We start from the raw sequence: 16,670 nt of genomic DNA on the forward strand, positions 1-16,670 counted from the left end.
AACTCAATTGTCACCACAACTCATGGCCAATCTCCACAGGCTCAGATGAACCTCATCCATGAGTGAATCCGCTGAAAAACCCAGGTACTCAGGACTTGTGACTGAAATCGCCAGGCTCATACAGAGTCTGGAGTAGGTGGACCCCCCCCCCCCATCTCTCTGTGCTTCCATTAGCCTGACAGTCATGCCCACGAACCGTACCATATGAGCTCATTAACAGCCATGATCCAGAGATTCCAATTAAATCTCTCAGAAGGAAGTGACACAGAATAACACACTACAGAAATGCCTCTGAACCCCACACCATGATGTTTCATCCAGGGCAAGCCGGTGGGGAGGGGGAGAGTTCCCCTGCCCACTGTAACAGTCTTGGCGGCTGAAAACCTCCAGAACTCAGTCACTGCTCACAACCAAACTTCACAGGCTCAACAAGCCTCATTCATGAGTGCATCTTCTGATAAAGCCAGGTGTACAGGAATTGTGACAAATCTCGAGGCTTACACAGTCAGGAGTGGGCGACCACTTCCCCATCTCCCTGGGCTTCCAATAGCCTGGCAGTCACATCCACAAACTGGCTCTGGCACCATATAAGCTCATTACCAGCCATGACCCAAAGATCGACAAATATCTCTTGAAAGAGAGCAACATGGCAACACACTGCCAAATGCCTCCAGATCCCATACTTAGCTTTCAATTAAATTAACCTCAGCTGTATAACTGTATTTAAAATATTAGAATTCCTGGAAAATGTGGCCACATGACATCTCATGTTCCAAGCACACAAGGCTCAACCTTTAACAACATGGTAGTAATCTCTTTCACAAGGGGTTAATGGATCCAGGGTGAAATATAACAATCTTCACATACTTTAAGGAGACTTTGTTCAGATATTTTTTTTTTTGGCCTTTTGGGTCACACCCAGCAATAGTCGGGAGGACATATGAGACGGTGGGGATCGAACTCGGGTCAGCCGCGTGCAAGGCAAATGGCCTACCCGCTGTGCTATTGCTCCGGCCCCTCAGATCATTTTTGGTGAATTATTTATAAAAAGCAATACAAATAAGTTATGTCCTGCTTTGGGGGCAGGGTTTGGGAGTCGGGGTGGAACCATTCAAAATATGATGGTGGGATTGGTGTTGGAATACTAAATGTAACTGTGAAGAACTTTATAAAAGTAAAATTAATTTTTTTAAATGCACATCCTACAAACTAACAAAAGCCATTCCATATAACACTAGTGCAAAAGTAAATTAGTGCAACCTATGCAGAAAACAATTTAGCAATATCTGTCAAGGTCAAGGGTAAAGTGCTTGTTTCGCATGCATTTGCAGTTAAGGACCCTGGTTTGAATTCCAGAATGATATGTTCCCCTGAGCACTTCTCCTGTGCCTCTTCTCCAACCCCAAAACACTTACCTAATTTGTTCACAAATTTTTGTTAAGGTAATTTTTAAGAAAATATGAGATTTGGGTCTATCCATATATACATTTGTCTGTACAGTTATGTTTATTACATAATCCTTAAATTTGGAGGTATCCTAAATGTCTACTAATAAGCTATGAAATGTTACAATTAAAAATCATGTACATTTCCATAGGCACACATTTTTTATTTTTTTTATATTTATATTTATATTTAATATTTAAATGGGGGAAATGAATTTTTGGAGTATTGAAACCATTTAATTTTGAAACCATTTAATTTTGTCAGTTGTTCAACCTGTGGATAAAGGTATATACATTAATGTTGACTCTAAATTATTTTGTATTGAAACAGGGGTGATTGTGATAAATATGTTTTTCACATGCAAAAAACTCATAAAAATAAAGGTGGCATTGTCTGGGGCAATGTCAAGAAAAAAACAGTAAGTATGTTTACCTTTTATTCTTTTTTCCTTTGCTAGTGACCTCAAACTGAAATGGAGTGGGGGGTCAGGGTCACCTTAGCACATGTGTCATCTTAAATTAATAAGCTCATGGTCTCAAGCTTGCCCTGGGCTTTTCCTATACCAATGCACCACCTTCCAGATTCCTCACAGCTGATGTATCAGGACTACCTCACACATTTAGGCTCTAACAGGGTTGAGCTATCTTAGACTTGCCATCCACTGCACATTGTAATTTGAATAACTTAAATCCAAATAGCAGTGTTCTAGACAATTTTTACCTCAGATGTCCTAAAATTAAATAGTTTTAAAAGAATAACCACTTAGAATCATGTTAAGTGAAATGAGTCAGAAAGAGCGGGATAGACATAGAAAGATTGCATTCATCTGGGGAACATAAAGTAACAAAATAGGAGACTGACACCCAAGAATGGCCGAGATTAGTACCAGGAATTTTGCTCCATGGCTTGGAGGCCAGCCACACATGCTAGGGGAAAAGGCAGCTCCGATAGAGAAGGGAGCACCAAATAAAGGGTATTGGGAGGATCCTTCCAAGATGGGAGAAGCATGCTGAAAGTAGACTATAGACCGAACATGATTGCCACTCAATGCCTCTTTTGCAAACCACAAAACCCAAAAGGAGAGAGAGAACAGAGGGGAATGTCCTGCCACAGAGCCAGGGGGAGATGGGGGGATGGGGTGTGGGAGGGATACTAGGATCCATGATGGTGGGAAATGGGCACTGGTGCAGGGATGGGTATTAGATCATTGTATAATTGAGACCCAAGCACAAAATTTGTAAGTCTACAACTGTACCTCATGATGTCTCACTAATAAAAATTTAAATAAATAACCACTTATATGGGGCAAAATAAAAGTACCTTAGCTGTTGGATGACAGAGCTTACCATTAGATTATGGTTATTTCTTCCTTTATCCAGGCTGAAATATTTATATTGCATAGCACAGCGAGAAGGGCATTTGCCCTATCTGGGTTTGATTCCTCTATCCCTCTCAGAGAGCCCGGCAAACTACCGAGAGTATCCCACCCGCATGGCAGAGCCTGGCAAGCTCCCCGTGGCGGATTTGATATGCCAAAAACAGTAACAACAAGTCTCACATGGAGATGTTACCGGTGCCTGCTCGAACAAATGAATGAACAATGGGAAGACAGTGCTAGAGTGCAACCCATTAAAGTATAATTCTTCTCAAAGTCTGTAAAATGAATCTTGTGAATATAAAATCACATCCAATCTTTACTGACTTCATTTGTCCTTATGAAATAGCATAGAGATTTTTGTTGAAAATCTGCCTGGATTAAATTCTTCAAAAAACATTCTCTATTCCATAATTGACCATCTAAGCAGATTCCTATGTACTATTTCTTTGACTCTTTTTTCCCTCTAGTTTCACATTTTTACGAGTGTAAATTTTGGTTTGTTGCAAAAATAGCATCATGCCAGGTTCATCCCTCTCAGTACAATTATTAATCATTTTTACTTTAATATTCTTTATCTTAATTTTCATTGTGCAATGCAATTATCATTATGGTTGACTTTAATCATTTTATAGTTTCAAGCACCAGGGTGTGGAGTTTTGGTTTTCAGGGGCAGGAGAGCCACATCCTGAAGTGCTCAAGGGTTGCTGCTCACTCTGCTCAGGAGTAATGTAGATTCATAAAAGAACATAAACTTGTCATTGGATCTTTTGTCTTCAAAAAAGCAAATTTCCAGGAGAGCTCTGAGTAACTAAATATTGTTACAGTAGTATGATTCAAAGTACTCTGTATACAAGGGATGTCATTTTAACTGTTGGAGTAAATATCTAATTATTAAAATAAACTCTTGCAGGTTGAAACCGGTTTTTCAGCACCCAGAAGAAAAACCATATTTAATAAAGGTAATACATATCATTCCTTTATAATGTCTTTATTTACATGATTAATTGTTCTCAAGTAGAAAGACCTACCAGTTGGTTTTATACGGTCATTTTCAATTTCATAGATTTTAGTAATAATTTTTTAAATTAAATATTTCTACAGAATTGGGAGAAAACTCTGGCATTGGAAAACTTTTCACGGATGCTATGGAATCTTTAGATGAAGAGGAGAAAGATTATTATTTTTCAGACTCTGATTCTACACAGTAAAAATGGATATATAGCTACAGTTTTCACTCAAGAAGCAATGTAACTGTCTCTTTACTTGAAGTAAATACACGTGTTTTGAAATTTTGCTTTTATATCAGATTACTGCTGTATGATTTGCAAAAGTTCATATTCCCATGATGTAGTTTCAATTGAAACTGATTTCCTCTCATAGTCTTTGTATTATTGTAAGATAACTTCCATTGCGGTGATTTACTTAAAATATAAGAAAATTTGTTAGATAATTGTACATTTGTTTTTATAGTAATAAAACTTAGATGCTTCTGTATGATCATCTCATGTCTGCATTTTTGTTTTTGTGCTCCAACAATACTCCTGGCTCTGTACCAGATTGCTCCCTGGTAGCACCTAAGAGATCATATGTGGTACCTCATTCAAACAGTGGTTTATATTGGGTATCAAACCCAAGGCTTCATACATGCTAGGCAAGCACCTACTTTCTATACAATCTTTTTGGCCCCTTATCAGTTTACTTTAAAATCATGTCCCAAACAAATTAAGTTTTTAAAGCAAGATTATTGCTCAGCAATAGATCACTTGCCTTGTATGTATGAAACCTTGGGTTTGATATCCAGCATATAGAAGAAGTGTTATTTTCAAGGAAGTGTTACATTTCATTTGGGAAAGAATAATAAACTGTACTTGTGGCTGCTGAATTTATGAAACTTTACATGTATTACTACTTATTCAATACCACTTGGTATATAATGTCAGAGTTGACCTAATGTTTAAATGGCATGTTTTCATGTTTCTTAAACTTTTTTTTTTATTTGATTTTGGGGCCACATAGGCTGTGCTCAATGCCCTCATGTTTGATGTGTCTTTTCTTGGTAGCCTTTCTTAAAACTTGTGACATCTGTATGAAACAAATATATTGTATTTTGGTTTTTTACTTTAATATTGGGTAAAGTCAGAGAATAGATTCAATTGCTCTTTAAAACTATATTTACATTTATAAAAATAATTTGGAAGTCTAGACAAACTTTCACATATTCTCATTATAAGAAGCCTGGTGAATATATATAGCATGCCATAATAAACACCGCTTTACTTCATATAGTATTTTTAGAAATAAAGTTTTAGCTTATTCTACCTTTTTTTTTTTTTTTGCTTTTTGGGTCACACCCGGCAATGCTTAGGAGTTACTCCTGGCTTTGCACTCAGGATCACTCCTAGCAGGTGCTTGGGGGACCATACAGGATGCTGGGAATCGAACCCAGGTCAGCTGCATGCAAGGCAAAATGCCCTATCCCGCTATGCTATTGCTCCAGCCCCCTACCATTCAGTTTTAAATTTTGACATTGGATTTGTTCTTAGAGTTAATTTACCACTCCACTTAGGTTATCTAAGTATAGTTTGCTCTTATAATTTTAGGTTTTTTCTTAAAGTAAATGAAAACAGAAGAAATATTTACATTTTGTTTAACAATTTAGTACCTATCAATGATTTTATATTTATACAGCACTGATAAAAATACAAGGTGTTGTTATTATTATTTTTTTTGGTTTTGGGGCGATCCGTCAGTAGTGATCAGGGCTTATTCCTGGCTCTGTACAGGGCATCAAATCCAGGTCGCCCAGATCAGATTCCTAAGCTATTAATAGTGTCACATGGTAACAATGGATCACAAAATCCTCATCTGCATTAAAAACTCATCTAAACAAAAAGCAGATATTTTGTATGTGATGTTTTAAAAACAATAAAATCATTTAGGCATGAGTTCACACTAACAGATTATAACTGGACTTGATGGGGATACCTGTATTTTAGATAAGCATGTTCATTTAAATCTATTTAACTGAAAGGGAGGGCTCAAGTGATAGAGCATGCACGTACCTTGCTGTTCAAGCTCCTGGGTTCAATTCCTGGTAATACCCCACCCCCATAACAACTGGGGAAACATTTTTTTCTACTTCAGTACTTCCTGGAGTTCTCTCATAACACACCTACCACCTACACCTTATCCAACATGTTTATAATCTTCGAACGTTTAAAATGTTCTAGGAAATCCAATTTGTATGCAGAAAAAAGCATTTATAGTAGTCAGATACGCCTATTATTTTGACAACTGACAACAGTAACAATCTCTGGAAAAATTTCAAATATTATTTCTAACTTTGATTTTTTATTGCATTGTTTTCATAATCTAGTCAATCAAAATAATTATGGAACTTTTAGTTTTAAAAACACATAATTCATATAAATAAAAATGTACACTATACAAAAGAGATATTTACATACTTTAAACAAATAAACAGAAACCACTACGGTAAATGCAAAAGTGCACTGTGAAAGCTGTTGAGAGCTGTGATTGGACCAGTCTGCTTGTGCTTCAGACGTCAGGCAAACCTGGGCTTTGGTTAAGCTGTATGTCAAAAACAGAGTTAATATATCTATAGATCTCCTCAGCCTTTTGATGAGTTACTTGTGCATACTTGGAGATTTCTTGAGGTGAGCTGAAAAACAAGGAAATCATTACTCTTGAGCTTTTTAACTTAGAAAATTCAGTATTATCTTACTGAAACACTAGAGACAAGGATGTAAGTCAGTACTATAGCGTTCATTCATGTTTAAGATCAGATGTTTGGTCCTCCCAATTTCTCTACCCATTAGAAAACAAAACATTTAACTTGTCTGTAAGCATTTCACGTCCTACTAACAGTTTAAATAAATAAAAGTACATTTCTTATATTTTAAAGCATAATAATTTCACCATATTTGGGTGTGCATTGGGGGAATGGGGAAGGTGTTGGTCACACCCAGCAGTGTTAAGAACATAATCCTGGCTCACTGTTCAAGGGACCATATGTGGTGCTGGGTATAGGACCAGGGGACTATCATGCTTGCTTGCAAGGAAAGTGCCTTAATTCCCATACTATTTGGGCTCCAATTTCAATATCTTAAATGGGCTTTAAGTTTAAAATTAACCTATTTTCTAAAATATTGCTTTCAAGCAATAAAAGAATTGCACATGAGTAAAATTTCAGCTTGAAAATTTTCAGGTTACAGAAGTAAGTGGCCCTGAAATGTCAGAATTCAAGATTAAATTAGTATGTTTCTCATAGGGTGTTCCTGAAAAGTTCCTGAAAAGCAATGCCTATTTTTTTTCTTTAATGTCCTTAGTTTCTTGCACTATTAGATGTTGGCAAGCAGTCTTCATGAAATAATAAAACAGACACTAGGCTTTGTTATTGCGGTGGGGGGTGGAAGGAGGAGTTGGGAGGAAATGTATAGTGGTTCAGTTGAAAGGCCTGAGGGTGTGGTGTTCTCGGACCCTGCAGTGAGGGGGATGACTGGCCACCCCACAGTGCTCAGTGGCCTCTCGGGCTGCACCTGAAGATGCTCAGGGACTATGTGGTGGCAGGAATAGCCATTGTTTGGGGACATGCCCTATGACGTACGGTACTATCTATCACCCAGTGACTATACGTCTTTAAAAATTATAATAAAACGTTTCTAAGATTTAAATTTAACCATCCAAAATGTTAGACATACCTGTTAATCATCTTTTTCACCGATGAAAACTGGTGACACATATTTAGTGCAGTTACATAGCTTACATTGGGAATACTTAAATAAAATTGAAGTGCATCAGATTTAATACTGTTCACTGTTGAAATATAAATACCAACATTCTTCCTTTGTTCCAATAAAGATAGTTCCTTTAATAAATCTGCTGTTTCTTCTTGTGAGGAACTGAAAAGAATTCGGACTCCTGCACCAATTAAGTTAGTGAGCAGACTGTCATAGCTCTTTGTTCTCCTAAACATCTTGGATGAGTCTCCTAAAAGTTTATTAGAACACAAATCTTAGTAACAATTTACGTGTAATCAATAGTACCACGTATGTTGAAATTTCAACATCTATATCGCATTGAGCAAACTGCCACCTATTAAAGAGAAATCCTACGATACCTGAGAAAAACCAGAGGAACTCTGAGTATAGTATCTGAGCTGTAATTAACACAAGGTAATTGGCTGGAGAGAGGTTCTATCACTAAAAAGTTCACTCATTAAGGCCAAGAAATTACTATTCATTCCCAAAATGCTAGGGGCCGGAGCAATAGCACAGCGGTAGGGCGTTTGCCTTGCACGCAGTCAACATGGCCGACCCGAGTTCGATTCCTCCGCCACTCTCGGAGAGCCCGGCAAGCTACCGAGAGTATCTCGCCCGCATGGCAGAGCCTGGCAAGCTCCCCGTGACGTATTCGATATGCCAGACACAGTAACAACAAAGTCTCCAATGGTGACGTTACTGGGCCCGCTCGAGCAAATCGATGAACAACAGGAGGGCCTTTACTTTTTACTTACTTACTTCCAAAATGCAAATTTTAAGTAATGACTTAACTGATACAAACTTATGTATTTATTCCAAGAGTAAATATCTATATGCTCATTTTCATATCAACTCAATTCTTGCCTATTAATTTACTCCCCAACCTTTTCTCATTATTTCGCTTTCATCCATTTTTAGACATCATGATTTCCAAAGTTGTTTATAATAGTTTCAGGTCTACAATGTTCCAGCCCCAATCCCATACCAGTGCAACCTTTGTTCCAAATTTATTTGGTTTATAAAGATTTTCTGGTAAAGAAGAAATTATAGGATTGGGAAGAAAGTTCAAGTGTCCTGAATTCAATTTCCAGCACCCACAGGATGCTCCTGATGGCCTCTAAGTTCAGCATTGGTTTGGCCAAGCATTGAGCTGCCAGACCCATAATGCCAGGTCAAGCATCACTGGGAGTGCCTCTGCCCCCCACTCCACCTGAGGCCTGACAGCACTGCAGGTGGCCTCTGTTCTTTAAAAAAAAAAATTTAAAAAAAACATGAAATGGGGTGGGAGCAACAGTACAGAAGGTAGGATATCTGCCTTACACATTCCCAAGCTCCTTTTGATCCTGGCATCCCAGATAGTTTCCCAAATCCCACCAAGGGTGATCCCAGAGTGTAGAGCTAGGAGTAAGCCCTTAGCACCACTGGGTGTGGCCATATGGAAAAAGGGTCTACATCACTAATTATCAGGAAAATGAAAATCAAACCAATGAGATACTGTATCACACCAGAAAATGGCACTCATCAAGCAGAATAACCAGTTTAGGCATGGGTATGTGGGGAAAAGGACTGTCATTCACTGCTGGTAGGTCCAGCCTTTTAGAAAATCAATATAGTAATTGTCAAAAAACTAGCAATTGAGCTTTATGACCCAGCAATCCCATTCATTGGAATATACTCCAAAAGTTCAAAAGTACAATGTACATAAAAGACACCTACACCCCGATGATCACTGCAATGTTACTTACAATAGCCAAAATCTGGAAGCAACCTAAGTGCCCAAGAACAGATGACTGGATAAACTATGCTATCACTGTCATCCTGTTATTTATCGATAGACTCGAGCAGGCCCCAGTAACGTCTCCTTCATCCTAGCCCTGAAATTTTAAAAAGTGCCACATTTGAGGCTCTTTCAGGGTTAGGAGAATGAGACCCATCATTGTTACTGGTTTTTGGCATACTGAATACTTCACGAGGAGTTTGCCAGACTCTGCCATGTGGGCAGGATACTTTTGGTAGCCTCCAGAGTAAGAACTAGATAATAAGATGTCCCAGCTTCCGGGAGTCTGGGTCTTGGCTGTTGATGGGATTACATGGGGCAGTTGGTGAGTGTAACGCCTACATACTGGAAGATGAGACATCTGGGTGGAGGAGGCCCCAGTCCCAATCCAAGCAGGCTTGGAGATCTACGTCCCGGGTTCCGCACACCTGGGTTCCTCTGCCGGTTCCTTCATGCATGAGGCTCGTCCGAATGTGTGGACAGCATATAAAATATGCTATATATATACATATATATAGCATATATATGCATGATACATATATATATATACATATATATATATATATATATAAAATGGAACACTACTTGGCAGTAAAAAAAGATAAAAGTCATGCAATTTGATGCTACATGATGGATCTCCAGATCCATGTTGTATCACGTTGAGTATCATGCTGAGTGAAGTTAGTCAGAAGGAAAGGGACAGACACGTAATGATCTTACTCATATATGGGATATAAGGAAACTTCATAAGGGAATAACAAAGCCCCAAAGACAATAGAAAAAAAAAACAGCAGGAAAACTACTTAGCAGAAAGCTTGAAACTAGAATGGGAGTAGGGGGATAAAATAGGGAAGAGAACCCTAGGACAATGGGGAGGGGGAAAGTGCCTTCTCTAGAGGCAGGCTGAGGTACTGGGAAGGAAACTGGGGACACTGGAGAGGAAAATGGACACTGATGAAGGGATTGGTGTTGGTACTTTGTAATGTATCTGTCAAGTTGACAGGTGGTGATGGGGTGAAAGAATATGGGAACATTGGTGAAGGGAAGCTGACACTGGTGGTGGAATTGGTGTTGAAATATCATCATATGCCTAAAACTCAACTCTCAACTATCAGTAACTTTGAAAATCAGTTAATATATCAGTTAATATATATAATATATATTATATATATATTATATATATATTGGGAATGGAGCGATAGCACAGTGGTAGGGCATTTGCCTTACAAGCGGCCAACATGGCCGACCCAAGTTCGATTCCTCCGCCCCTCTCGGAGAGCCCGGCAAGCTACCGAGAGTATCTTGCCCGCATGGCAGAGCCTGGCAAGCTCCCCGTGACGTATTCGATATGCCAGACACAGTAACAACAAAGTCTCCAATGGAGGCGTTACTGGGCCCACTCGAGCAAATCGATGAACAACGGGAGGGCCTTTACCTTTTATAAATATATTATATATATCAGTTTATACACACACACACACACACACACAGAGCACTGTAGCACTGTCCTCCTGTTGTTCATCGATTTGCTCGTGGGCACCATAACGTTGTAGGATGACACTGCTTTGTCCTTTCTCCCTTTCTCCACAAGGAGCTTAGGTATATCTGGTAACACCCATCACAGTGCTCCTGTGGCACTTCCATTCCATTGTGTTTATCTGTAAATTCTTCCCTATGCTCTCCTCCCCAACCAGTGAGTCAGCTTTCCCCCTAATCAGACTCTGTTAACTTGTAAGGTTAGATTCCTCAGAAATCTATGATTTTATATGTATGAGTGAAATATTGCCTTTCCCCTCTCCTTATGCCTTATGAACAGTTTACTTTAAAGCAATGCCCTTTTTGTATAGATACAGGAAGACCATTAACATTATGCTTTGTAACAGGATTTAATTGGCTTTAAATATTATTCACTCCCAGGCATCCGCTTTCTCGACTTAAGCCTCAGTTGCCCTTAGTTCCTAATACCCCCAAAGCAGGGTCCTGACAAGGGACTGAATGGACCCAGGGCAAGCGGTGAGCTACCCTGGCATTGAAATGGGCCAGGCCAAAGTGCCATGATTCTTAACTATAAGTTAAGAGCTTGATCATAGACAAATGCTGCCATGATCCAAAAGTAACGACGAGACTAAGATCCTGCTAGGGGTAGGAAAGACTATCTGAGCACTGTAGTCTGAGATTGAGATGGCCCTAGGAGAGCAATTCTATAAGTTTAAGGTATTTCTTAGTGTATCCATACAAAATGGTTTATATTATATATGCTTATATGTTTATTAGACAAGGAGAGGAGAAACACACCCAGGGGAATCTGCTCTAGGGTGGACTGATCTGATAATGAGGCTCTGTCCTAGGAGTGGATGTCCCCAAGGGAAAGAATTCTACCCCTGTTGATTGTGATCGCACCTATGTGTAATTGTTACCCCAACCCCTCATGCTTTGGGATTTAACTAGAATGTAAGAGTGAGCTGGAAGATGAGGATCAGAATCAAGACTCCAGAGGAGGAGGATGAAGGGGGATGGAGAAGGAGAATGAAGTAGTATGGGGGAGGAAGAAAAAGGAGGAGAATCAGAGGAGAATGGAGATGAGAATGGAATAAACTGCAACTAAGACCAATCAGCCTGGCCCTCATTCTTTCCCTTGCCTGCCCATCGCCATCGACCTCCTTGGGGTGGGGGAAGCAGGGTGAGACTACCGAATGCTGGCGGCAGGAGAGATAGAGCTGCCGCAGCTGTGTCCATTTTTGAGTTTACACAACTGGCGTCCCCGGGTGGGCACGAGCCTCCAACTGGTATGCAACTAAAGGTAAGAGTGTCCTTTTTTCAAGTTTACACAAACGTCTCCATTGTGAGACTTCTTATTACTGTTTTTGGCATATCGAATACGTCACGGGGAGCTTGCCAGGCTTTGCCATGTGGGCGAGATACTCTTGGTAGCTTGCCGGGCTCTCCAAGAGGGGTGGAGGAATCAAACCCGAGTCAGCTGTGTGCAAGGCAAATGTCCTACCCACTGTGCTATCACTCCAGCCCCTATACATACATACATATGTACATATATATATATATATAATTACATACATATATGTAATTATAGATGGAATAGATAGATAGGTAGACAGGTTTGGGGGCCACACTGGCTGTGCTCAGGACTTACTCCTGGTCTGTGCTTAGGAATCATTCCTAACAGGCTAGAGGGATGATATGGGATGCCGGAAATCAAACACGGGTCTGATGCATATAAAGTAAGCATCTTGCTTACTGTACTATCTCTCTGGCTCCATTAAAATCATTTTAATACATACCAACCTGTTTTTTCTCTGTCTCTTTCCACCACCACACATATTCTTTCAAACATGCTCTGAAGATGCTGGATCTGTTCGATGAATTTGTTCTTATTGATACCATTAAATATTTCAGAATAAGACTTCCTTTCCACCACCATGCGGTTACTCACAATGTAATCACAACCATTAAGAGGACAAACCTCTACATGTAAGCCATGGATTGCTCTTAAGGAAGAAATTATTGCTGAACCAGAAGAGATTTCACGGCTGTCTACAAAAATACATGGTTTTCGTTCTTCCAGTGGAAGAGGGGCATGCATTTCAGTCAAACGTGCTTTTGGTTCTGAGTTGGAACAAACTACCATTGAGGGGCCAGGATCCTGAAAAAGTGCAAAACATGTATCACTATCATATTGAAATAGATAGGTAGGAAGTGCATAAGCTTCTAACATCTTAATTTTCTCTACTGAAACTTTTTCAACTCTTCCTTAAGCATGACCACAGTGATTATAGGTGAGGCACGAAGCTACTTACTACTTCACACCTTCTAGGATGAATGTATTTTTAAAAATGGAATTGGATGGAGCAATAGCATAGTGAACAGGGTGCTTGCCTTGCACTCACTATCTCTATACTACAGCCTATTTTCCTTCAATTTATATTGAAATTAGCAAGTTTCTTTACAGTGTTAGTAAAAAAGACTACTAACACATTAAAAAGTCTAAATGCGTGGGCCGAGGAGATAGTACAGGTGGAAAAGGTGGTTAGAGCTGACCTCAGTTTGAATCCCCAGCACCACATACATCCTCCATCCACTCCTAAGCATAGAGCGAGGAGTATCTGAGCAACACCAGATGTGACCCAATCCTCACCCATCCCACCCCCCAAATAAAACCTAGCATCCTAGAAATATTCTAATAATTAAGTATGCTCTTTTCCTTCTTTTAAAATTTCATCATTCTTTTCTATTATCTACTCATTTAAAACCACATTATCTTCTGAAGGTTTTGGAGCCATACCTTGAAGTGAACTGGAAATTTTCTTGTGTTTTTCTCTGAAGCAGCAGTAGTGAATGATGGTGAGGGAAATTCTATTTTATTATTGTCCTGCAGTTTGAAATCAAAGACATCAGAAAATGTCTCCTTTATATTAAATGTTGTCTGTTCTCTCTGCTTTGGTGCTTGATCAGTAATTGGATCAGAATGGTTCGTGAACTGCTGAGAAGACCCAGAAGGTGCTAAATTTAAACCAAGGTTCTGCTGTGTACTTTTGTTAACAGTGCTTCGACTAATCACACTGTCAGATTTTCTCTCATCATTTACATTGTTTTCCTCCTCACTTGAATCATCTGGTAAAATAACTCTAGATAATTTCTTTTTAGTACTTGTATAATTCTGTCTCATCTTCATTTGTTTTAGCTTCATTGCACCCCGGGTTTTATATGTTTTATTCCCATCTGTAAGCCAATCTTCAGTTATGTTAAAATCAACACACACTTCTTCACTTGATTGGCTTTCGCAAGACTCTTCATCATCAACACAAAAACTATCTTCTAAATAAGTTTCATCTTGCTCAGGAATCTACAAGATAATTACAAAAAATAAAATCAGATGTAAATAAAAATACAATTATAAAAATATAAATAAAAGTACATTTTCCCATTAAATCATCATGTAGTTAACATTCTTTTAAAGAGGAGATCCTTAACCAATATTTATCTTATTAATCTGGTCATATTGATCAACTAATATATATTTAGTACAATATTCTACAGAAGAAAATTGGGACTTGGTGGTCTGGAGGAAATGATTGACATGTCCTCTAGAAATAAGCTGGGTCTGGAGGGAATGATTGATATATCCTCTAGAAATATGCTGGAGAAATAAAGAGAAATTAATAAACAAATGGTGCTAAATAATGAAAACAATGGAAAAATATAAAGCTGAATATGGCCACTTATAAACAATGACTAATGTAAAAATAAGGTATAATTTCTAGAGTGTAATTATGAAAAAAATTTTTAAGAAATATAGGACAACATACAATATCATATTTAAAATGAAAGGAATTTTGAGAATTTCTTTATCCATTCATTTTAGCAGAAATTATCCCAAATAGTTTTAAAAATCTACAGCTTTAAAAACAATATGAAATTTTCATTAATAGAAACATTTTAACATTATCATTTTGAAATTCACTATACTTCTATAGTTCATACCTGTGAGAAAATGTTTATGCTGTCACGTTTTTTATGGACCATTTTGTATTGATTGTTCATAAGTGGACTGTGCAAAGATTTCAAGTAAATAGCTCTCATTTCAGAATCTGTATAAAAATAGTAAAAGTTTCAAGAAGCAAAATTACTTAAATGAAAACAAGCAAGATGTCTTTGATCAAAGCCAAATTCAAATGATTCAAACTACGTGAAATTGTTACACAAAAGATATTTTACACCTCTCGTGGTATTTCTTTGAATGCATATGAAATTGAGCATTTTTATTTTTTTTTTGGTCATACTCAGTTGTATTCAAGAAAACTTACTTCTGGCTCTGTGCTTAGAGATTACTCCTCGGTTACTATATGGAGTGCCAAGGATTGAACCAGGGTCACCTGCATGTAAATCCTACATACTAACTCTCTGGCCCAAGCAAGTCTAGTCAGAGTTCTTTGAAAACTGACTGAAACACTAAAATAAGAACATTAAAATCACTGAAAGTTAAAAGCAGAATCCTGTAATTTACCATTTATAGTCTGTGAAAGTTGAGTCTGATCATTTACGAAGTCAAGTAAGGAGGAATCTGCTTCATTTTCTGACTCATCATTTTCATCAGATGAAATATTTTCTGCATCTTCTTGGGAAAGTTCTGCTTCATCATCTAAAAACTTCCTGGCTAGAAGCTAACAATAAAAAAAAAATTTAAAAACCACAAAAGAAGACCTTTAAGAAACGCCATTATAATAAAAGATAATGAAGAGAAAATGAAATAATGGAAATTTTAAAATATCAAAAGAACTGTTAGAATAGCATACTTAAAATTTCTTTCAATTATGATACTTAGAATATAAGTAAAATAAAGTACAGGTCAGTATGTAAGTTTGCTGAAAATACCTTAATAAGCATAAAGTCTTGAGTTCTATAGCTTATTAATTTTTTTTTTCTGTTCAGCCATTTCATATAGAAGGAGGACACAAATCCTCCCTCTTTACATCATGGCGATTTGCTTTATCCCATCAGCATAGCCACTAAAATCTATTCTTAGGAGAAATTATGGTAGTCAAATGGGAAGTGGCTAATTAAATCTGCAAGGTAATATGCTGCAACAAAAAAGGCGTAATAAGAAAGGAAAAAGTACAATAAATTCTTTCCTAAAACCCTGAATATTGGATAGAGATAAGAAAAACAGTACAGGGAGTATAGCATATCAAACTGAAAGTTTTTAACATGGTGAAAGAAATAGGAGCTAAAATCAAAACCCTATTGAATAAGCAAAAATATTCACACATCATATATCTGACAAAGTGCTGATATTCAGTCACAAAACAGTCACAAAAGAAAGAAAGCATCAAATAACGGAGAAAAAATGAACAAATGTTTGCTCAGAGAAGACATACAGATAGACCAACTGGTATATGAAAAAGTGTTCATAATAACTGATAAACTTATGATCAGGAAACTGCAAATCAAAACGTTAGTATCATTTCACAATGATGAGAATGACCTATATCAAAAAGTATTATGAGCTGGAAAGAAAGGTGAACCAGCCAAGTGCATGCAAAGTATGCTTCATATGGGGTTGGAGCAATAGTACAGCAGGTAGGGTGTTTGCCTTGCACACGGCTAACCTGGGTTTGATTTTCAGCACACCGTATGATCCCCTGAGAACATCCGGGGTGATTCCTGAGTGCAGAGCCATGAGTAACCCCTGTGCATCACCGGGTTTGACCCAAAATGCAAAAAAAAAAAAAAGTATGCTTCATTTGTGAGGGGACCAAATTCAACCCCTAGTACC

At 38.0% G+C, this 16,670-nt stretch overlaps 2 protein-coding genes and 1 non-coding gene across 3 annotated transcripts in view; 1 reads left to right on the plus strand and 2 right to left on the minus strand.

Annotated features, from left to right (window-relative positions):
• Window positions 1–4,231, plus strand: part of MIS18BP1 (MIS18 binding protein 1) — a 28,011-nt gene extending 23,780 nt beyond the window's left edge. Inside the window, exons 14-16 of the mRNA XM_056134263.1 lie at window positions 1,777–1,864; window positions 3,735–3,783; window positions 3,926–4,231. Of these exons, the coding sequence (XP_055990238.1) occupies window positions 1,777–1,864; window positions 3,735–3,783; window positions 3,926–4,032 (244 nt within the window). The 3' untranslated portion in view covers window positions 4,033–4,231. The remainder of the gene's footprint in view (window positions 1–1,776; window positions 1,865–3,734; window positions 3,784–3,925) is intronic.
• Window positions 4,232–6,272: 2,041 nt separating this feature from the next.
• The window catches only part of FANCM (FA complementation group M), a 50,168-nt gene continuing 39,770 nt past the window's right edge, over window positions 6,273–16,670 (minus strand). The window contains exons 18-23 of the mRNA XM_056133866.1: window positions 15,402–15,558; window positions 14,879–14,985; window positions 13,680–14,240; window positions 12,683–13,040; window positions 7,546–7,834; window positions 6,273–6,506 (exon numbers count right to left, since the gene is read on the minus strand). Coding sequence (XP_055989841.1) covers window positions 6,383–6,506; window positions 7,546–7,834; window positions 12,683–13,040; window positions 13,680–14,240; window positions 14,879–14,985; window positions 15,402–15,558 — 1,596 coding nt within the window. The 3' untranslated portion in view covers window positions 6,273–6,382. The remainder of the gene's footprint in view (window positions 6,507–7,545; window positions 7,835–12,682; window positions 13,041–13,679; window positions 14,241–14,878; window positions 14,986–15,401; window positions 15,559–16,670) is intronic.
• LOC130042230 (small nucleolar RNA SNORA29) lies at window positions 15,813–15,947 on the minus strand. Its single transcript, XR_008795178.1, has one exon. It is a non-coding gene; the product is annotated as a small nucleolar RNA SNORA29 (small nucleolar RNA).

Source organism: Sorex fumeus, unplaced genomic scaffold, assembly GCF_029834395.1.
Source record: "Sorex fumeus unplaced genomic scaffold, SorFum_2.1 ptg000098l, whole genome shotgun sequence".
NCBI classification, from domain to species: domain Eukaryota; kingdom Metazoa; phylum Chordata; class Mammalia; order Eulipotyphla; family Soricidae; genus Sorex; species Sorex fumeus.